This window comes from Camelus dromedarius, chromosome 9 (genome assembly GCF_036321535.1).
Source record: "Camelus dromedarius isolate mCamDro1 chromosome 9, mCamDro1.pat, whole genome shotgun sequence".
In the NCBI taxonomy this organism is placed as follows: Eukaryota; Metazoa; Chordata; class Mammalia; order Artiodactyla; family Camelidae; genus Camelus; species Camelus dromedarius.
In genome coordinates, this window is record NC_087444.1 from 73,667,768 (window position 1) to 73,684,561 (window position 16,794).

The following is a 16,794-nucleotide window of genomic DNA, read 5'->3' on the forward strand; positions in this document are numbered from 1 at the left end:
ACTGGAGTGCGGTGTGGGCCGCTGACCAGGAGGGGGAGGCAGAGACCTGGAAAGAGAGAGGGAGGTGGGAGGAGGAGCTGGGAAGGCAGAGGCAAGAGAGCAGAGGTGAGATCAGAGAACTGCGGAGGCTTGGAGAGGGTAAAGGAGCTGAGCTAGGTGTGGAGAGAGGACGGAGGGAGAGCCAGGGAAGAGATGAGGGGGCGGTGGGGGTGGGGGCAGGAGGAAGAGAGACTGAGAGACTCACATACCTTGAATGAAAGAGATGCAGAAACGGATGTACACAGAGAAGAGACAGATAGAGACCCCCAGAATGAGAGGGTAAAATACAGAACGAGACAGATACAGAGGGAGGCAGAGAAAGAGAGACAGAGACACGCAGAGAAAGAGAGACAGAGTCACACAGAGAGACAGAGACACAAACAGAGATAGAAGCAGAGAGACCCAGAGACAGAGAGACCCTCAGAGCACTTAAGAGATGGAAGAGCAAGATGCCAGGCAGGAGGTATGAGGGGAGAGACAGAAACAGAAAATAAGATCTAAAGACAGAGATGCATAGAAACACACCCCTAGAGCAAGGGGCACAGAGAGGAGGAGACAGAGAAGGAGGCAGACGCACATGCACATCTACACATAGAGAGACTCATGCGGAGGAAGAGGTACCAGCAGACACCAACAGACAGACAGAAACAGAGACCCAGATACAGAAACACTGACATAAGGGGAGATACTAAAGAGAAATCAGGGAGACAGAGGCATTCAGAGATAGAGAATGAAATGGACACTCAAGGACACAAGATGTAGGGAGACAGACACCCAGAGAGAGGCAGAAATAGAGAGACACAGAGAACACACAAGAAAGAAAAGTTTGTATTCATTTTCCATTGTCACATAACAAATTTCTCTAAAACTAAGTCGCTTAAAGCAACACTGATTGTCTCAGTTCCTGAGGGGTAGCAATTAAGGAGCAGTTTGGTTGGGTGACTCTGGCTCAGACATCAACAGAGAAGTCAGGGTCTCTCATGAGGGTGCAGTAAGCCATTGGCCAGGGCTGCAGTCATCCGAAGGCTTGACTGGGGCTGGAAGATTACTTCCAAGCTCCCCTACATGGTGCTTGGCAAGAGGCCTCAGCTCCTCACCACATGGCCACTGGCTTCTCCCTCAGATTGAGTGACTTGGGAGAGAGAGAGAGAGAAGGTGTCTTATACGACCTAATCCCGAAAGTCACACAAAATCACTTCTGCTTGATTCTGTTCATCGGAGATGAGTCACTAGGTCTGCCCACACTGAAAGGGGAAGTGATTAGGCCTCTCCTCTTGAGCAGAAGTATCTCAAAGACTGTGGACTTATTTTAGATACCATCACAGGTGGGGGGAGGAATAGAGAGCAATGGAGAGAGACAGACTCTTTAAAGTCCCAGGATGCTCTGATGTCAGTGACACACTTCTTCAAAAATGCAGGTATGTGTCGAGAGACACAAAGACAGTGGGAGCTGTAGAGACCAGGAAGAGACAAGCCAGAGGAAACAAATGCATACACAGGTTAATTCATTTAATCCTCATAATATGCCATGTGGGTTATTTCCTATTATCATCATCATCATCCCCATTTTACGCATAAGAAAACTGAGGGACAGGGAGGGGTGTGAACCAGTGATCTGGCTCCAGAGTCCATGCACTTCATGAAAATGGTCTCCTGAGCAGTGCTGTCCAATAGAAGTTTCTGCGATGGTGGAAATGTTCCTTATCTGCTCTGTGCGATATGCTAGCCACCAGCTACCAGTGTGGCAGTGGTTACTGGCTGGATAGCTCAGCTCTGGAGAACTAATGAATGCTGGCTACTTGCTGTGTGACAGTTGCTAAGTCTCGACACTTCTCTTATTCAGTTTCTTTATCAGAGAGGTGGTCAAGGATTCTAGCCAAACCCAAACACATGTGGGTTTGAATCCCTGCCTCCATCTCAAGGTGATGTCCCCCAGGAAGCCTCAATTTCTTCATCTGTATAATGAGTACAATAAGAAGACCTACCTATTTATTCAACAAATATTTATTGACTACTTACTATGTCCTGAAGGCTCAGGTTACAGCATCAAACAAAACAGCCACAACACCAAGTTCAGGGCAGCAGGAGGTGGGATGAAGTGTCAGACCAGACATCATCTACTTTTAAAGTCATCCTCTCTTTTCCTGGAAATTCCAAAAGACTGCTCAACCTAGCATCTCATGATGTCACAGTATACTTTGGGTTCTGATTGGCTGAGGGCATGGCAGTATTGATTAATGTCCTTAATATCATTTCTATTCTATTTCTTTGATATCAAAACATCCTATTTTGCTAGGTCTAAGACAACTCAGCATTTAAGGCTATATTTCTGCTCTCTCTTGCAGCTAAGTGTGGTCATGTGACTAAATTCCTGCCAGTAAGATGATAACAGAGGTGTTGTATAGCAGCTTTTAGAAAACACCTTATACATGAGCTGTGTGGGGTATTTTGGTCTTTGTATCTGCAGAGGTTTGAATGAGGTTGATTTGCAGGAGGTGAGGTCAGCTATGTGGTGGGAGTAGATCATATAGGGCTTTGTATGGCAGGGCTAGGATTTGAATTTTATTCTGAGTAAGATGGGAAGCCACTCAAGTGTTGTATACCATAGTAGTAGCATGATCTGAGTTAGGTTTTCTTTGAGGGGGAGGAGGTAATTAGATTTATTTATTTATTTTTAGAAGAGGTACTGCAGATTGAACCCAGGACCTTGCACGTGCTAAGCGTGAATTCTACCACTTGAGCAATATCCTACCCCGTCACTTAGGTTTTGTAGTCATTATCCTAGGTCTTGTTGAAGAAGACTCTAAGAAGGTAGTGAACAGGCCAGTGTAGAGACACTGTAAACTGGGTGAAGAGTGGTGGTGGCTTGAACCAACATAGCAGCAGTGGAAATGGTCAACATAGTTGAATTTTGAACATGATAATATGTGTAACTAAAGAAACTGCAGGTAGAGTTGGAGGTGGGACAGGCCTGTAGTGGGAGTTCTCAGGCCCCGCCAGGCATCTTCAGTTAACAGGAGGGAGGCAAACCTACATCTCTAATAGGAAGGTGCGTTTAAGTTACTATCTAGCAGAAGAAGAAAACTTCTCTCCGCCTCTTGGCCCTGTTAGCTCAGCCAATCAGAGACTTTAGCAGCCCAACCAATGAGAAGCCTCCATACTTTGGACTCCCAGTTTCCTCCAATGGCCTCTTTGGTTATTACAGGCCCCTTCAACTCTCCTCTTTTCCCTCCAAAGGCAAGTTCCCCTGCCTTGTTCTCTGTATTTGTGTGTGGTCACCTATCTTTGAGTATCCTCAATTGCAATTCTTCTGCTATTCCCTAATAAACTCACCTTTGCTGGTAAAATAACTAGCCGTTATATTATTAAAGTTGGCAAGGAGATATGAGGGTGAAGTATAGGGGTTAATGTTTGATTGAATTGTTTTCAAGATATCATGGAATAAGCCAGAAAGAGAAAGAAAAATGCCATATGATATCGCTTATATGTGGACTCTAAAAAAAAAAAAAAAAAAAAACAAATAAACCACTTATTAGTTATAACTTAGATGAATGATTTCTTGAATATGTATAAGCACATTTGACTGTTATGATTGGATTATTGCATTCTGTTGATTCTTATTTTGTGTTTGGCTTTATTCCTTTGATAACTATGTAAGTTTAAAAAACTAAAGGTCTAAACTGTTCTTAGCAACAATGAACAATAAATATATGTATATTTTAAAATGTGCAGTATATTGTGTATATGTATTTGCATGCTATATACTGTATATGTGCAGTCAAATTATGTCAATTTTACCTAATAAAACTGGAAAAAAAAAAGACCAAAAAAAGAAAGGACAGATAAAGCCAGATAATTAAACAGAATTCTTCTTAGAAAATCCCTTAAAGACTCCTAACTCCTGCTTCAGAGATGCCCCCACCCAGGGCACTCAGTTGGAAGCCAAAGGCAAGCTTCCTCATACATAGGATAGTGTTGGTAGGTTGGGGGATCAAATAGTCACTTCCTCTCCTCAGGAGCACACCCAGAACATTGGCAGGAGGATCTATTCTCTGCCTAGTAACCTGTGACATCATGGCCCATCCTAACTCCCCATTGGCTAAGAGGCCTGCTTTTTTTCTTGGGGGAAGAATACGTTGCTCTCTAGGCCCCAGTAAACCTTAAATCATATCCTTGCATCTGAGATTCCATCAAACTGCTTGTTCAGGGACTCTCCTACAAATTTGAAATTTTGTGGTTAATTGTGGGGGCAGAGGTCAAGGTGGCAAGGAAGATCATAGGCCATGGTGGCCTTCCATTCCATCGTACTTATTGCTTCCTGCCTTTTAAACCCCACCCCTCTGGCCTGTTGGGTGGAATAGATTTCTGTTTAGCACAAAGTCACGTTATAACACTGTGGCTCCCAATTAGCTATTCACTCAGGAAAGTGTTTAGTCTGTGCTTCAAGACCCATCACAATCTTCCAGATTTCACTCAGAGTTCCATTATTCTTTTCTCAGAGACCATGCTGGGGCCAAATGAGAACCCAAGTTTCCTCAGTCTGGAACTTTCTGGAAATCTGACACTGCCGAACTTTCCTCACGTGTATTTCCCGCCTTTTCTGGTCACCCTCCCCTCTCACTGGCTTTGGCCAATCATCAGGCAGTACAAATCTGACTAGCACCCAGTGAAGTCATACCAGCTCTTTCATTGGATTGGCTGTTTGGTCAGAGCTCTAGCCATGTCTAGGCTCCTCAGATTTCCTCAAAGCCTTCTTCATTTTCCCCCCAGAGACCGTCTCAGCACAGATCAGGAGATTCCCCAAGAGTTGAGACTTTATTGAGGGGAATAGCTGCGTAGATCACAGGTCAAGTGTTCTAGCCAGAGACTGAGAGTCCGGCTTGCAGTTTGCTGCCTTCAGTTCAGCATCCCTCCTGCCTGCTCTGGGCCGGCGCATGCCATTGACGTCAGGAGCTCCGCAGTATCTGATTGGCTCGCTGAGGGACGGGCCGTGGAGGTAAAGGCTCAGCTCCGGGTTGCTTCCAGTTCCTTACTTGGCATTCGAGGACCGCAGGCCCAGGTTCTAAAGCCTGGGTTCAGAGCTCGGAGTCGCAGGCTGCAGTTCGCGGCAGCCCCCTGTGCGCTCCTCCTGCTGCAGCCGCCTCAGCGGCCGGCTCCAGCGGGGCCTCCAGGGCAGCGCGAGGCCGTGGCGGTCGAGGACCAGGCGCGCGGGGTCGGGGTCGCCGGCCGCACTGCCCAGCAGCAGGTAGTGGGTGCCTGGCCGTAGGCGCAAGCAGCCGCAGGCCAGGTCGGCGCGGGGCACCCAGGCTTCCTGGCCGCCGCTGCGCACGGGCCGGGCCCGCTGCTTGTACACGGCCAGCACGCGCACGGCCAGCCGCTGCCACACCGGGCCTGCCGCTTCAGACGCCAGCACCTGGGCGCGAAGAACTGCGGGGAGGGGAGATGTCAGGCCTGGGCAGTGGGGAGCTTCCGGGGTCCCATAGGCTCAGTAGTGGTAGAGAGAGGCCCGGGACCCGAGAATGGACTTCCAGGATGCCGTCAGGAAGAAGAGAGACCTTGAACATTTGAGGCTGAGAGGTCTGGGGGGGGGGGGGGTCTGACCCTGCTTTATGAAGAGTGAGGCCTCCTAGAGGAGAGGGGTCAAGGCAACGAAAGCGGGGCTTATGTGATGTGAGTTTGTGTTATAGGATTGTGATTGGGAAGGGGTACCTTCCAGGTGTCTCTCTGGAAGAGGGGAGACCAGACCGGGAGAGGAATCCAGGTGCCCACTATGGATATGCCAGGTGCGGCGCTTGGGAGGTAATATTGGAAGCCGAGGATACAGGAATTACTTAAATGTTGGAGGTACCAGAAGGACCCTACAGTGAATGGGTCCAGGAACAAGGCAGAAGAGGTAGGTCTGCGGTCTAAAATGCCACGGGGTCAGGTGTTAGGAGCAGAGCCCTTGGAAAAGAGAGGTTTTGCCAGGGGAGAGAATCTGGATTAGGGATTAATTTGGGGGCTGGAAGGTCATACTAGTGGTGCTTCACATGGTGTCCTCTCTGAGGAGGTGAGGTGAGACTTGTTGGGAGCAGGACTCTGGCTTGGTAAGCTAGATCTATGAGGCAAAAGATCCTTGTGGGAGGTGGGGGTCTAAGATTGAAGTCTAAGAACACTAGTGGCCAGTTGAAGAGCCTCAAGGAGGGGAGGTCTGGGGTCCTATACCATTGAGGGAAGTTACTGCGGCTGGACTGAACTCCTGAGTGTCCAAGAGAGCAGAATTACCCGACGTCATAGGCTCTGAGGTCATGGGTCTGGTGTGGACTGATGGATTAGGAGACTGGGGATGAGTCTCTGACAGTAGGGCTATGTCTCAAGAGAACTGGGACCCTGAAGGGAGGCAGAGAGGGTCTGAGATAGGCAAGACAGAGCAAGGGTCCCTTCCATTCAACCAATTTCCCTTTCTCTTTCTCCTTCCATCCTGAGGAGAACACCACCCTCCCACAGAGATATGATGCTGAAGGACATCGTGGAACTCTACAAGGCCAAGAATATGAGGGAAGAGGACATATAGGAAGGTAAGGAACACCCCCCTTGGCATTTGTCAGCTCTCCAGTTAGGATCTAGATCAGGTAGGGTCATTTACCTGATAGAGTCCACACCCATTTCCATTTAAGATGAGGAAACTGACGGCCAGAGAAGGGGGTGGCTGTGAGGTAGAGCAGAACGCCTGAACAGCTGCAGCCCTTTTACTCCCCCGCACTCACCGTAGTCCTGCTGGCAGTACCTCCGAAGGCTCATGTATACCCTGGGGTCCGTGATATTGCAGTAGTTTTGACATCGAGGGTCTGGGGAGGGTCAGGCTGTCTGCAGTGGGCTCCTGAGGCCTAGACTACAGCATTCTGCCCCCTGCCCATCCCGCATTCCAACCTGATGGACAGCTGGGGTGCCCGAACCCTTCGGACGCCTCAGTGGGCCACCCCTGTATCCCCACCTAGGGGCCACATCAGCCCCTCCCAGATCCCTCTTGCTGCCAGAGAATTTCACACCAGCCTATCTTACCAGAGCTGTAAGCATCAGGGGTTGTAGCAATGGTGGTGGTTGCCTCGGGAATTCCTGGGAGAGAGCAGAGGAGAGATTTAGCTTTTTGGTATCCTCTCCTTCCACAGCTCCCCTGAGGAATCCAGGCATCCAGACCCCAAATGGGTACTCTCTGGGTGCCCAACAATGTAAGCACAGTTTGTCCTCTCTAGAACCTAGACCCAGGAGTCCAGGTTCCCTACCCCCTCCTCCCTGAGACCCAGGAGTCCAGCCTCTTCCTCCCCCAGACTGAGGAGACTGGAATTTCAGTCTCCACATGTCAAAGGACTCAGAGTTCGGCCTCCAGCCTCTAGCTTCTAGCTTCCATCTCCCAGGGACCCTCACCCCAGCTGCCCACTGGAGATCTGGGACGTCTCCCTCCCGCCCCACCTGGGACTTGTGGCCCTGTCCCTCAGGACTCACGCTGGCACGGCATCCTGGGGGAGCGGCTCTGCTGGAAGCCAGGACCACAGCGGTTGCATGTCAGGCCAGTGACCCCTAACTTGCAGGAGCACTGTCCACTGGTCTGGTTGCAGGTACCACCTGTCGCCCCAATAGGATGGCACTGGCAGGCTACATGAGGGGAGGATCCAGGGATGTGGAGTCCAGGCTCCCAGCCTCTTCTCCCCAAGACTGGGGAGACTGGAATTCCTTGTCCCCTCCTCCCTCAGACCCAGGAGCCACGCCCCCAATCCCCTCTACCCTCAGACCCAGGAGTCAAGTTCTGCCTCCCCTCCCTCTCGGCAGGGCTTCAGGCTGCACTCACCCCTGCAGGCCCTGCGGCTGGTGATGGGCTGGCTGGGGTCCCTCCAGAACCCCGGCTGGCAGTAGTGGCAGTGCCGCCCAGCTGTGTGGTGGCGGCACCGCTCGCAGACACCCCCACTGCGGCCACCCGACAGCCTGAACAGCTCAGAGTTGAACCTGCAGCGGCGGGCGTGCTGGTTGCAGGAGCAGGCTAGGGGCAGGGTGGAGTCGGGGCATGTCAGGCCCGGCCCTGTGTTCCCCTTCCCCACCTTTCTCCCCGCTGCCCTCAGGATGGAGACTGCCTGGGGGTCTGGGTAAATGTGGGCCCTACAACCTCTTCCTTCTCCTCTTTCAACCCGTGCAGTGGACTGGAGCTGTAGGCCCTAGAGGGCTGCTGGATGTCTGTGTGAGCCCAGAGGTGGGCGTAAAGAAGGGTGGCGGCTCCGGGCAGGGGCTGCGAGTCAGGCCCCTACGTGTAACTGTCTCCCTGTGTTCCTTGGGCAAGTGATTTCTCCTTTCTGTAGCTCAGTTTCCTCTGCTGCCAGATGACATTTATAGTGTCTACCTGATGAGATTTAAATGAAACCCACTAGCTATAAAGTGCTTAACTCAAGGCCTAGGCTTGACACAGAGCATGTGCTGGCCTGTTTCGAGTGACCACATACCAGGTGCCATGTTTTAAGTGCTTGGCGTGTTTCCTTCTCACAGCAGCTTTGTTAGACTGGTGCTGTCATCATCACCCCCATTTTACAGACACGAACACTGAGGCGGAGAGGTGCCGTGCCTGCCCATGGTATTGCAGCTGAGGGGAGGTCAGAGGTAGGATTGGAACCCAGGCCTTCTGGCTCCAGAGTCTGTGCTCCTAGCAGCCACACTCCAGTGCCTCTCACACAGCTCACATGAGGACATGAGGCATGTACATTTTCCTGGAGAGCATTGATCAGATTTTCTAAGGCAGTGGCTCTCAGACCTTGCCACTTACCTGAATTACTGAGGAAATGTTTAAAAAGAACAACTCAGATTCCAGGGCTTCTGTGGGCCCAGGGGCCTGTACTTCTAGCAGGAATCCCAGAGTGAGATGCTAACAGAGGGGGCTCATGGGCCATTCTTTGGAGAGATGTAAGGGGTTTTGACTTGAGGAAATTTGAGAGGCCAGGACGGGCAGGTCCTGAGGACCCCAAGGAGTAGTGGTCAGGTCAGGGAGCTGAGACAGCTGTGTGTTCTTGCAGAAATGACTCCCCCTCTCTGAGCCTCGATTTCCTCCCATTTAGTAGGGATCTCAATTCTGCTCTCCAAGGTTTTGTAGGCATCAGAGATGGCAGTGCTCTTCAGATTATGAGGGAGTGCTGTCGGGCTTTGGATTCTTTCTGACCGGACAGTGATCACTTCACCTCGCTTCTCTCTAGAGAACTTGGATGGGGGGATATTCAGGCCACCGTGTCTGTGAAGCCCATAGCTCCACCACAAGAGTTATTCTCACCGTGTCCGCCCAGACCCTTCTCCGTCACAACCCTGTGGTCTCTTACCCAGGCTCAGAGGGCAGTGCCCAGCTCAGCCAGGGGGATGTGGTGATCCTCTGAGGGACTGCCTCCCCAATTCCCAAGCCCTGTCCAGGCCCAGGATGAAGCCAGCCCCACCCTCAGGCCACGTGAGTCTGCCCTCCCTCACTCCTCTGTTGGGGCCTCAGATCTAACTGGTGGGAATGGGCCAACTGGACAGAGTCCTGAGGTGGTGGGGACAGAGGGTCAGAGAAGACCCCAGCGGGGATGCGGACAGAGTGGGGAGCTGTGCCAGTAGTTCAGTCTGTCAGTCCACTTGACATTGCAGGAAGAAATAGAGGGGAGGGACAAAGAATGTGGGAGATGGAGAGAGTGAGATCCATGGAAGTACAGACAGAAAGAGCGTGTGTGCGTGTGTGTGTACGTGTGTACGTACCTGTTGGACTGGAGGTACCTCCCAGGATTAGTAACACACTTAGAGCCTCCAGCAAGGGCTGCAGGCTGGAGGTGGGAGTGGAGGAGGCCTGTCTCTGAGGGGAGCTGCTGGAGGGATGGGGAAGGGCCTGGACTCTGGAGGCCAGTCTGGAAACAGTGTGGAGAGGGAGGGTGTTGCGCCGCCCTGGGGTGTGCTGGTCCAGCTGGAGAGCACGGTGTTGACCCAGCATCTAGGAAGGCTGTTTTCGAGTCCAGTCCTGTCTGACCCTTGCTGGCCATGAGACCTGGACCAAGAGACCCATCCCCTTGGGCCTGACCCCCCTCGTCTGGAGAGTGGTAACCCTGGTGGACTCAGGAAGCTCTTTCTGTGTGCCAGGTACTGCATTCAGCTTTATTCCAAGGACTTTATGGATGTTAAATTATTGAATTTTCACTATAGCCTGTAAAGGAAATGCTGTTACTATCCTCATTTTCCAGGTGAGGAAATGGAGGCACAGAGAGATTAGGTCACTTGCCTGGGGTCACAAAGCCAGAAGGCAGAAGAGCCGGGATTTGAGCTGGTTGGCTGCTGAGGCCACGCTCCTGTCTGCCTGTAGAACGTCTAGTGTGACAGCACCTGACAGAGCCTGGCAGGGACCAGCTAAGACCCTTGGGCTTGGCCTCTCAATCTCAGTTTCCAGCCTTGCCACTGACTGGCCATTTGTCCTTGCCCAAGGTACTTTCCACCTCTAGCCTCGGTCTCCTCATCTGTAAAATGGGTCTGTGTAGTACCTGCCAGTCACACAGTAGATGCTGGTTAAATACATGTCTAATGAATACTTTCCCCACGTGGTTGATTTGATGAGTCCAGACGTCCAGATGAGTGCGGCTGTGCTGTTCCCCTCCAGCCAGTCCATAAATCCCACCCGAGTGTCCAAGTGTGTGCCCCAAGCCAGGCCCTGGGCTGAGTGCTCAGGAAATGTTACCCATCCTCATGATTGAGTGTGGGGAGAGGTTGGAGGCCCTAGTGAGTGTTTAAGTAGCTGGGAATCTGGGGATGGCAGAGATTCGGGGCAGATAGGTGGTGGCGGGTAGTGAGGGGAGGAGACGAGGGGCCCTGTCTGGAGAAGCACATGGGGGGAAGCAAGGAGGGAGCAGCCCTAGGGAAGGACAGAGCTTCCTGCCCCTCAGGGACAAGGGACCCCATGCTGGGGTCATGGGGTCAGGTGGTAGGTGAGTGAGGATGGGGGACCCAGGACTCACGCAGGCAAGGGTGAGGGTGCCAGGGTGTGGCGGGCCGCCAGGGCCGGTCGCGGTGGGATGGGCGGCAGCTCTCGCACCCTGGGCCGGTGGTGTGGTGGCGGCAGCGGCAGCGGGGTGGCCGGGCTCGGGCAGCACAGCGGGCCGCGTGGCCGTGGCACTGGCAGCGGCCTCTCACCCCTGCTGCCGCCAGCCCTGCCCGACCCCCAAACTCCACGCGGAGGTGACTGGCCACTACACTGGCCTTGGGGCCGGGTGCAACTCGGAAGGTCACCCTCTCGGGGCCTCCCAAGGCCCGGGGCCAGGCAGTTCTGTGCCACAGTGATCTCCAGGGACCTCCGGTGGCCCAGGCGGTTGACAGGACCAGGGCTGGGGGTCCTGGGGTGCAGAATCGCAGGCTGACAGATGTCAGGAGGAAGGTCCCACCCAGGGCCAGAGTCAGACTGCCATTGCAGGTGGCCTCGGGACCAAAGTCCACCCCTGGGGAGAAGAGACAGGCCTGGGGACAGGAGGCGGCCAGGCCAGGCAGCTGGGTCACTGGTGGGAGGCAGAAGCGGGGGCCGCCCCCTGGATGGTAGCAAGGGTCTGCACTGGCCTGGCTCAGGAGGAGCAAGAGGGCCAAGGTCACGGGCATGGTTCCAGCAGAGGCAGGTACCTGGAGAGGAGAAGAGTGCCCGGCTGAGAGCCTCAGGCACCTTCAGGGGTCCGATTCCGCCCTGCTCCCCGGGCTCCCTGAGGAACCCCGGCATTCCACCCCCAGCCCTGCCCAAGACCCCTCCCAGCTGCTTCCAAGCGAGGAAAATAGTTCCATCTGGGGAGAATTACTGTTTACATAACCCGAAGGGGAAAGAACGCAAACCAAATCGAGAATTTTGCCTGAACTAATCCATAGCTTAACACCCCAGAGCTATCTGTCAGTCAGTGTCGGGGGGCAGGGGCCCTGGGGAGGGGGCAATGAGGGGGGGACAGATGGGGAAACCTAGAGAGGGCACAAGGGGGAGGGGGATTTAGAGACTGAGGAAGCCTCTGAGACAAAGAAAAAGAGACAGAGATAGATAGAGACACAGACAGAAAGACAGACAGGAGAGGAGGAGACTCAAGTGTAGGGAAGGGCCAGGCAGGGAGAAGGAACCACGAGGAGAGAGGACAGACACAAGGGGAGGCCAGGAGGCCTGGACAGATGGCAGCCAGGCAGCAGAGTCCTCAGGGACTGCAGGGATCTGGTCCTAGGGAGCCTGGGGGCTGGGACAGACAGTGGCAGTTGGACTCAAAGACACCCGTGGAGCAGGAGGAGAGCAGACAGTGCAGCAGGCCTGACTGGCAGGGAGGGGAGCAGGAGAGGGGAAGGGCCAGGGAGCCCGGGGCCCAGGGATCAGAAGCCAGAGGCCAGGCCCTGACCTACTGGGATGAGAGTGGAGGCCCTTTCCCATGTAGGGCCCTAACCTTGTTCTCCACACCCTGGGCATGGAGGGGGATTATCCCAAACAAAGGGGCCTCCCTGCCACCCACCCCCAGCCTCCAGTTGCCCTTAACCCTTTCCCACCCAGGTATGAGGCTCAGAGAAGTGTGCTAAGGAACAGGATGGGGATGTCTGGGTCACTCTGGGTTGGGAAGTGAGTGTGGTATCCCTGTGGGGTCAGGAAGGAAGATACCTTGGTGTCCCTTGGGATCGGATGACCCTGTGCTTGGATTTCTGAGGACTTTTTGGTAATTTCTGCCATCCTAGGCCTCAGGGTCCAAGAATCAGAGCCCCCACTTTCTCTACTGGTCCTAATGTCCCCAAGGCAGATGGGGGAACAGATGGAGTCGGGGTAGTGGGTGCTGAGGCGGTAGATAAAAGAGGCAGGACTGGACAGGACCAGTTGCTGGGGCACTGGAAGGGCCAGAAATCTAGACACCCAAATGATGGGAGGGAGGAACGACTTGGTGCTGAAATGTCCCGCGCTCTCCCTTTCCTGGGCCGGTAGCCCCTAATGAGGAGCTCACTCAGATCTGGGACCTTAGAACTTTTCTGGGCCCCACTGTCACGGCCTCTGGTTCTGAATCTGGACCCAGGTTTGTCCCAGAGCTGGGAGTCTGTTAGGCACCTGTGGGTGCGGGTGGGATCACATCCTCCCCCTGCCCCATATGCTGCACATGGCCCTCTGCGCCTCCGGAGCAGCTTGGCGCCATTTTGCACTCCTCCCTGGGCATTTGCCCCAGTCCTTCAGCACCCGCCTTGTTAAGGACCTCACCCCATCTCCCACCTCTCCTCTCTTGCCTGGGTGGTTCACGGGGTACCACTTTCTGGCTCTTAGCAGCTTGGGCATCCAGGCTTTGTTCCCCAGTGTTCCTGAGGGATCCAGAAGGCAGCCCGTGCCCACCGGGGAGGCCCGATATCCAGGCCCTAGTCCCTACCCCTTATAGGAACTTTAGTCCCCTCGTCACTCCCCCTTAAAGACCTTAAGGAGTAGCTGTGCTCCTACCAGATGCAGAGTCAGGCCTAGTACCTGGGCAGTGTAGGGGTCCACCTAGGACCCAGGCCCCTTTTCCCTGACTCTCTTGCATGCACCCTGCCCTTCACCCCTGATGTCCAAACCTGCGCCCAGGAAGAGAGTGTCCTCTGCATTTAGCTCCTCACAGGTTCTTCCCTCCCGCAGGAGCTTGGCGGCCAGCGTGGGCTCCAGCGTAGGCTCTAGGGAGTGAGTGAGGAGTGGCTGTTCTCAGGCCCCAGGCTAGTGGGGCTTCTGGGCGGGAGCTCAGAGCAGAGCCGGCAGCATCCAGCACCACCCCCACCCCAGTCCCCTGGCCAATGCAACCACGCTCTCGCTGCTCTCTTCACAGGGACCCCTGGCAGCCACACCACCCAAGACTGTGTGGGTTGTGAGCACCGTCACCCTCCAGGGACCTGCAGCCAGACAGTCCCAAGCCGGCTGGCCCAGCAGGCTCAAGGCAGGTAGGAAGGGATAGTGGACAGATGACCTTTCTGGGTCTGAGGTCCCTGCTCCACTCACACTCAGCCCCCTGCCCTTCGGGCTCCTCTAAGAGCAGGCAGGCAGGCAGGCTCAGCCCCATCACGTGGTGGCTGTGATCTCGGGGAAGGGGCTGACCTGCGGGGCGGGTTCAGGGCTCCACATGCTGAAGTGGAAGGTTGGTGTCTGGCTGGGTGACCCCAAACCAGCCCCTCTTCCCCTCTGGAACCTTCTGTCAGCTCTGGGTTAACTGAGCATTAAGGCCAGTTGCTTTAAAGCCTGAAAAATCAATGCTCCTGGAAGGATCAGACCAGCCGCCAGAAAACCCAAAGACGTGGGCCAGTTTCTAAGATGGTGGCAACGAGGTGGAGGAGATAAGAATGCCTCACGCCTCAGAGGTTCTAGGGGCCAGAGGGAGAAATCAGGGGCCCTGACAGGGACAGAGATCCAAGCCGGTCTCCGCCATGGTATATTTCCTGCGAGGCCTCAATACCTGTCGTGAAGTTTTGATGTCAACATTGCTGTCAACTCTGTTACATACCCAAATTGTCTGACTAGAAAAATACGTTTTCCATCAATTCCCACTGAGAAAAGCAGACATTTGGGGACCTACCATCTGGGGTGGGAGGACATAGCCAGGCAATCCGTGATTCTAGTTCAGGGTGACCCGCACTGCAGTGGAGGGGCCCGCCAATTTGAGAGTCAGCTGTGAGGATGTTACCTACAAAGAGAAAGGGACTGAGGATAGAGACACCCCCAAATGAGAAGGGACATATGGGATCTGGGGCGGGCAGTGAGAGTGACAGGGTAGCACAATGCAGCATGCACTGTGCTCATCCATTCAGCTCAGAATGACTTCCCCTGTGTGTGACACTCTGCTGAAGATCCCGTGTGACATGTACAGAATCCCCATCCTTGTCAGGTTCACCATCCAGAGAGAGCAGAGATGGCCACCAAAGAGTAACAGTAATTATGTTCTAGAGTGTGGTGGAAAGTGACAGATGTTTGGAGCGAAAGAAAGGAAGGAAGTAGATGGGGTGGGGTGGGCGTCAGAGGGGACATTTGGGCTGAGACCTGAAGGAGGTGAGGGCAATGCTACCTGGGCATCGGGGCAGGAGTGACCCAGGCAGAGGGCGTTGCCAGTGCAAAGGCCAGTTCTGCCAGAGAAACTCAGGAGGAAGGTTTAGGGCTCACTTTATTCCTGCGCACCTGCAAGAAGTTTCTAAAGCTAAGGTTCCCTGGAGGGAAGCTTGCTTCCTCACTGTTGTTTTTAATAGCCTGTGCTGCCTGAGGTGATTAGCACCCCGGAATGTGGCTGGCAGGGGGTGTACAAGCAGGCAGAGCAGAGAGGAAACATTCCCAGAGTTGAGAAGGGGACACGTGGGGGGATTCCTCAAGTATCAGGCACCTTTACCCTCACAGCGGCCCAGAAAGGAGGCAGGATCTCCCAGGGACCAGCTCTGAAGTGGGCTCAGCAGGGTGGGACCCTCACCTCTGGGCTTCCACAGATCTTTTATCCCTACCTTGGTGTCACCGAAATCACAGAGGCCCCACAAGGCCAGGCAGGTCAACCCCTGAGTAACTGGAAGGAGAGTTTCTTGGCGTGTGCGCCCTCAGGACAAATGGAAAAATCAAGGACCATAATTAAGAGCATGGATTCCTGAATCACTGTCTGTTCAAATCTAGGCTCCCCCTCTTTCCTACCTGTGTGACCCAAAGCGAGTTTCTTAACCTCTCTGTGCAGTAGTTTCCTTATCTGTTAAATGGGCTTAAAAATGTACCTTCCTCGTGGAAAATCGTGAGGACCAAATGAGCCAGGACAGGCTTACAGTCTCGTATCTGAAACTCTTTGGACCAGACATGTTACAGAACCCGTGTTTCAGGCCCTTGTGGGGTGCATAGGTTATATATCACGCAGCTCCCCCAGCGCAGTTTGGGTGGCATCCCATAATCAAACATTGTTTCTGCAGCAAAACATGTGGGCAGTCACACCAGGATAAGTCAAGTCTAGGAACAGCTGCAGGTCTCTTTAGGCCAGATTTGTTCCCAGACGAGTTCTATTCCGGTTGGGCTTTGTCGCTGATCTTCAGGGAAGTGGCAGATAAGGAATTGTGGAGCAGGATATAAGCACTGAAAACAGTGCCTGGCTCCAGGCAGGAACCACAGAAGCATCAACCTTGAGTCATTATTTTCAGTGGCCTTTCAGTTGTGCAGGCTGATGTGAGGCCAGGAGAGGGAGCTCTTAGTACTCGAGGACAGAGGTGGCCGCCAGACTGACTATCTGCTTTGCAGAGCTCAGTACAAAATGAAAAGCCAGACTGCCTTTCTCAAATTTGTGGAGAATTTCTAGCTGGTGCGAGCAGAGCCGGACACAGAGCAGGTCACTTTGGGTCTCAGGACTTGTGCAGCTGCTCAGGTCACACTCCATGGTGGGTCGTCAGGGGAACAGAGGAAGGGAGAGGACAAAGCGGGTCAGGACACACTGGGGACCCGGAGTGAAAAGACTGTTTCTGGGAGCCCAGGGGAGAGCTGGAGGAGAGGCTGACTCAAAAAGAAGCAAGCCAGAAGAAGGGATTATCCACCCCATTACAAGGATGGGGAAACTGAGGTTCATGGAGCCCAGTCAGAGCCCAGTGAAGTCGGGGCGGGAGCTGGATGGGGATCTTGGTGGGTTCAAATGTATAGGCCTCACTGAGATCGCACGGCACGCCCACTGTGATCCAAAAGACAGACTGTAGTGTGTGTGTTGGCAAGGATGTGAAGAAGTCAGAACCCTCATAGGCTGCTGGTGGGAATGGAAAATGAGGCAGGTACTTGGAGAACAGTCT

At 53.7% G+C, this 16,794-nt stretch overlaps 2 protein-coding genes across 20 annotated transcripts in view; one reads left to right on the forward strand and one right to left on the reverse strand.

Moving 5' to 3' along the window:
* The window catches only part of LOC105102904 (galactoside 2-alpha-L-fucosyltransferase SEC1), a 32,305-nt gene that overhangs the window by 5,844 nt on the left and 9,667 nt on the right, over window positions 1-16,794 (forward strand). For 2 of the 19 annotated variants that reach the window (XM_064489483.1, XM_064489485.1), the window contains exons 3-6: window positions 6,505-6,596; window positions 7,434-7,634; window positions 9,373-9,490; window positions 13,839-13,950. In XM_064489483.1, coding sequence (XP_064345553.1) covers window positions 9,464-9,490; window positions 13,839-13,950 — 139 coding nt within the window. In that variant the 5' untranslated portion in view covers window positions 6,505-6,596; window positions 7,434-7,634; window positions 9,373-9,463. Of the gene's footprint in view, window positions 1-3,757; window positions 6,597-7,433; window positions 7,635-9,372; window positions 9,491-13,838; window positions 13,951-16,794 lie in introns of those variants that run through there. The other 17 variants (XM_064489478.1, XM_064489479.1, XM_064489482.1 and 14 more) reach the window with 16 other exon arrangements.
* Window positions 5,102-11,863, reverse strand: NTN5 (netrin 5). The gene is made up of 6 exons (XM_031459016.2): window positions 11,019-11,863; window positions 7,865-8,053; window positions 7,522-7,671; window positions 7,081-7,134; window positions 6,786-6,866; window positions 5,102-5,466 (listed from the first exon to the last, which is right to left on the reverse strand). Exons 1-6 carry the CDS (start codon window positions 11,647-11,649, stop codon window positions 5,102-5,104), a joined length of 1,470 nt encoding a protein of 489 aa, XP_031314876.2. The 5' UTR covers window positions 11,650-11,863.

Excerpts from the sequence above, each read along its gene's own strand:
- NTN5 (XM_031459016.2), bottom strand. The coding sequence starts at position 11,649 with ATGCCCGTGACCTTGGCCCTCTTGCTCCTCCTGAGCCAGGCCAGTGCA. Across the intron at positions 7,672-7,864 it reads CAGCCGCAGGGCCTGCAGGG|CCTGCCAGTGCCATCCTATT; the intron begins GTGAGTGCAGCC and ends CCCCTCATGTAG. Across the intron at positions 5,467-6,785 it reads GTACTGCCAGCAGGACTACG|TTCTTCGCGCCCAGGTGCTG; the intron begins GTGAGTGCGGGG and ends CCCTCCCCGCAG.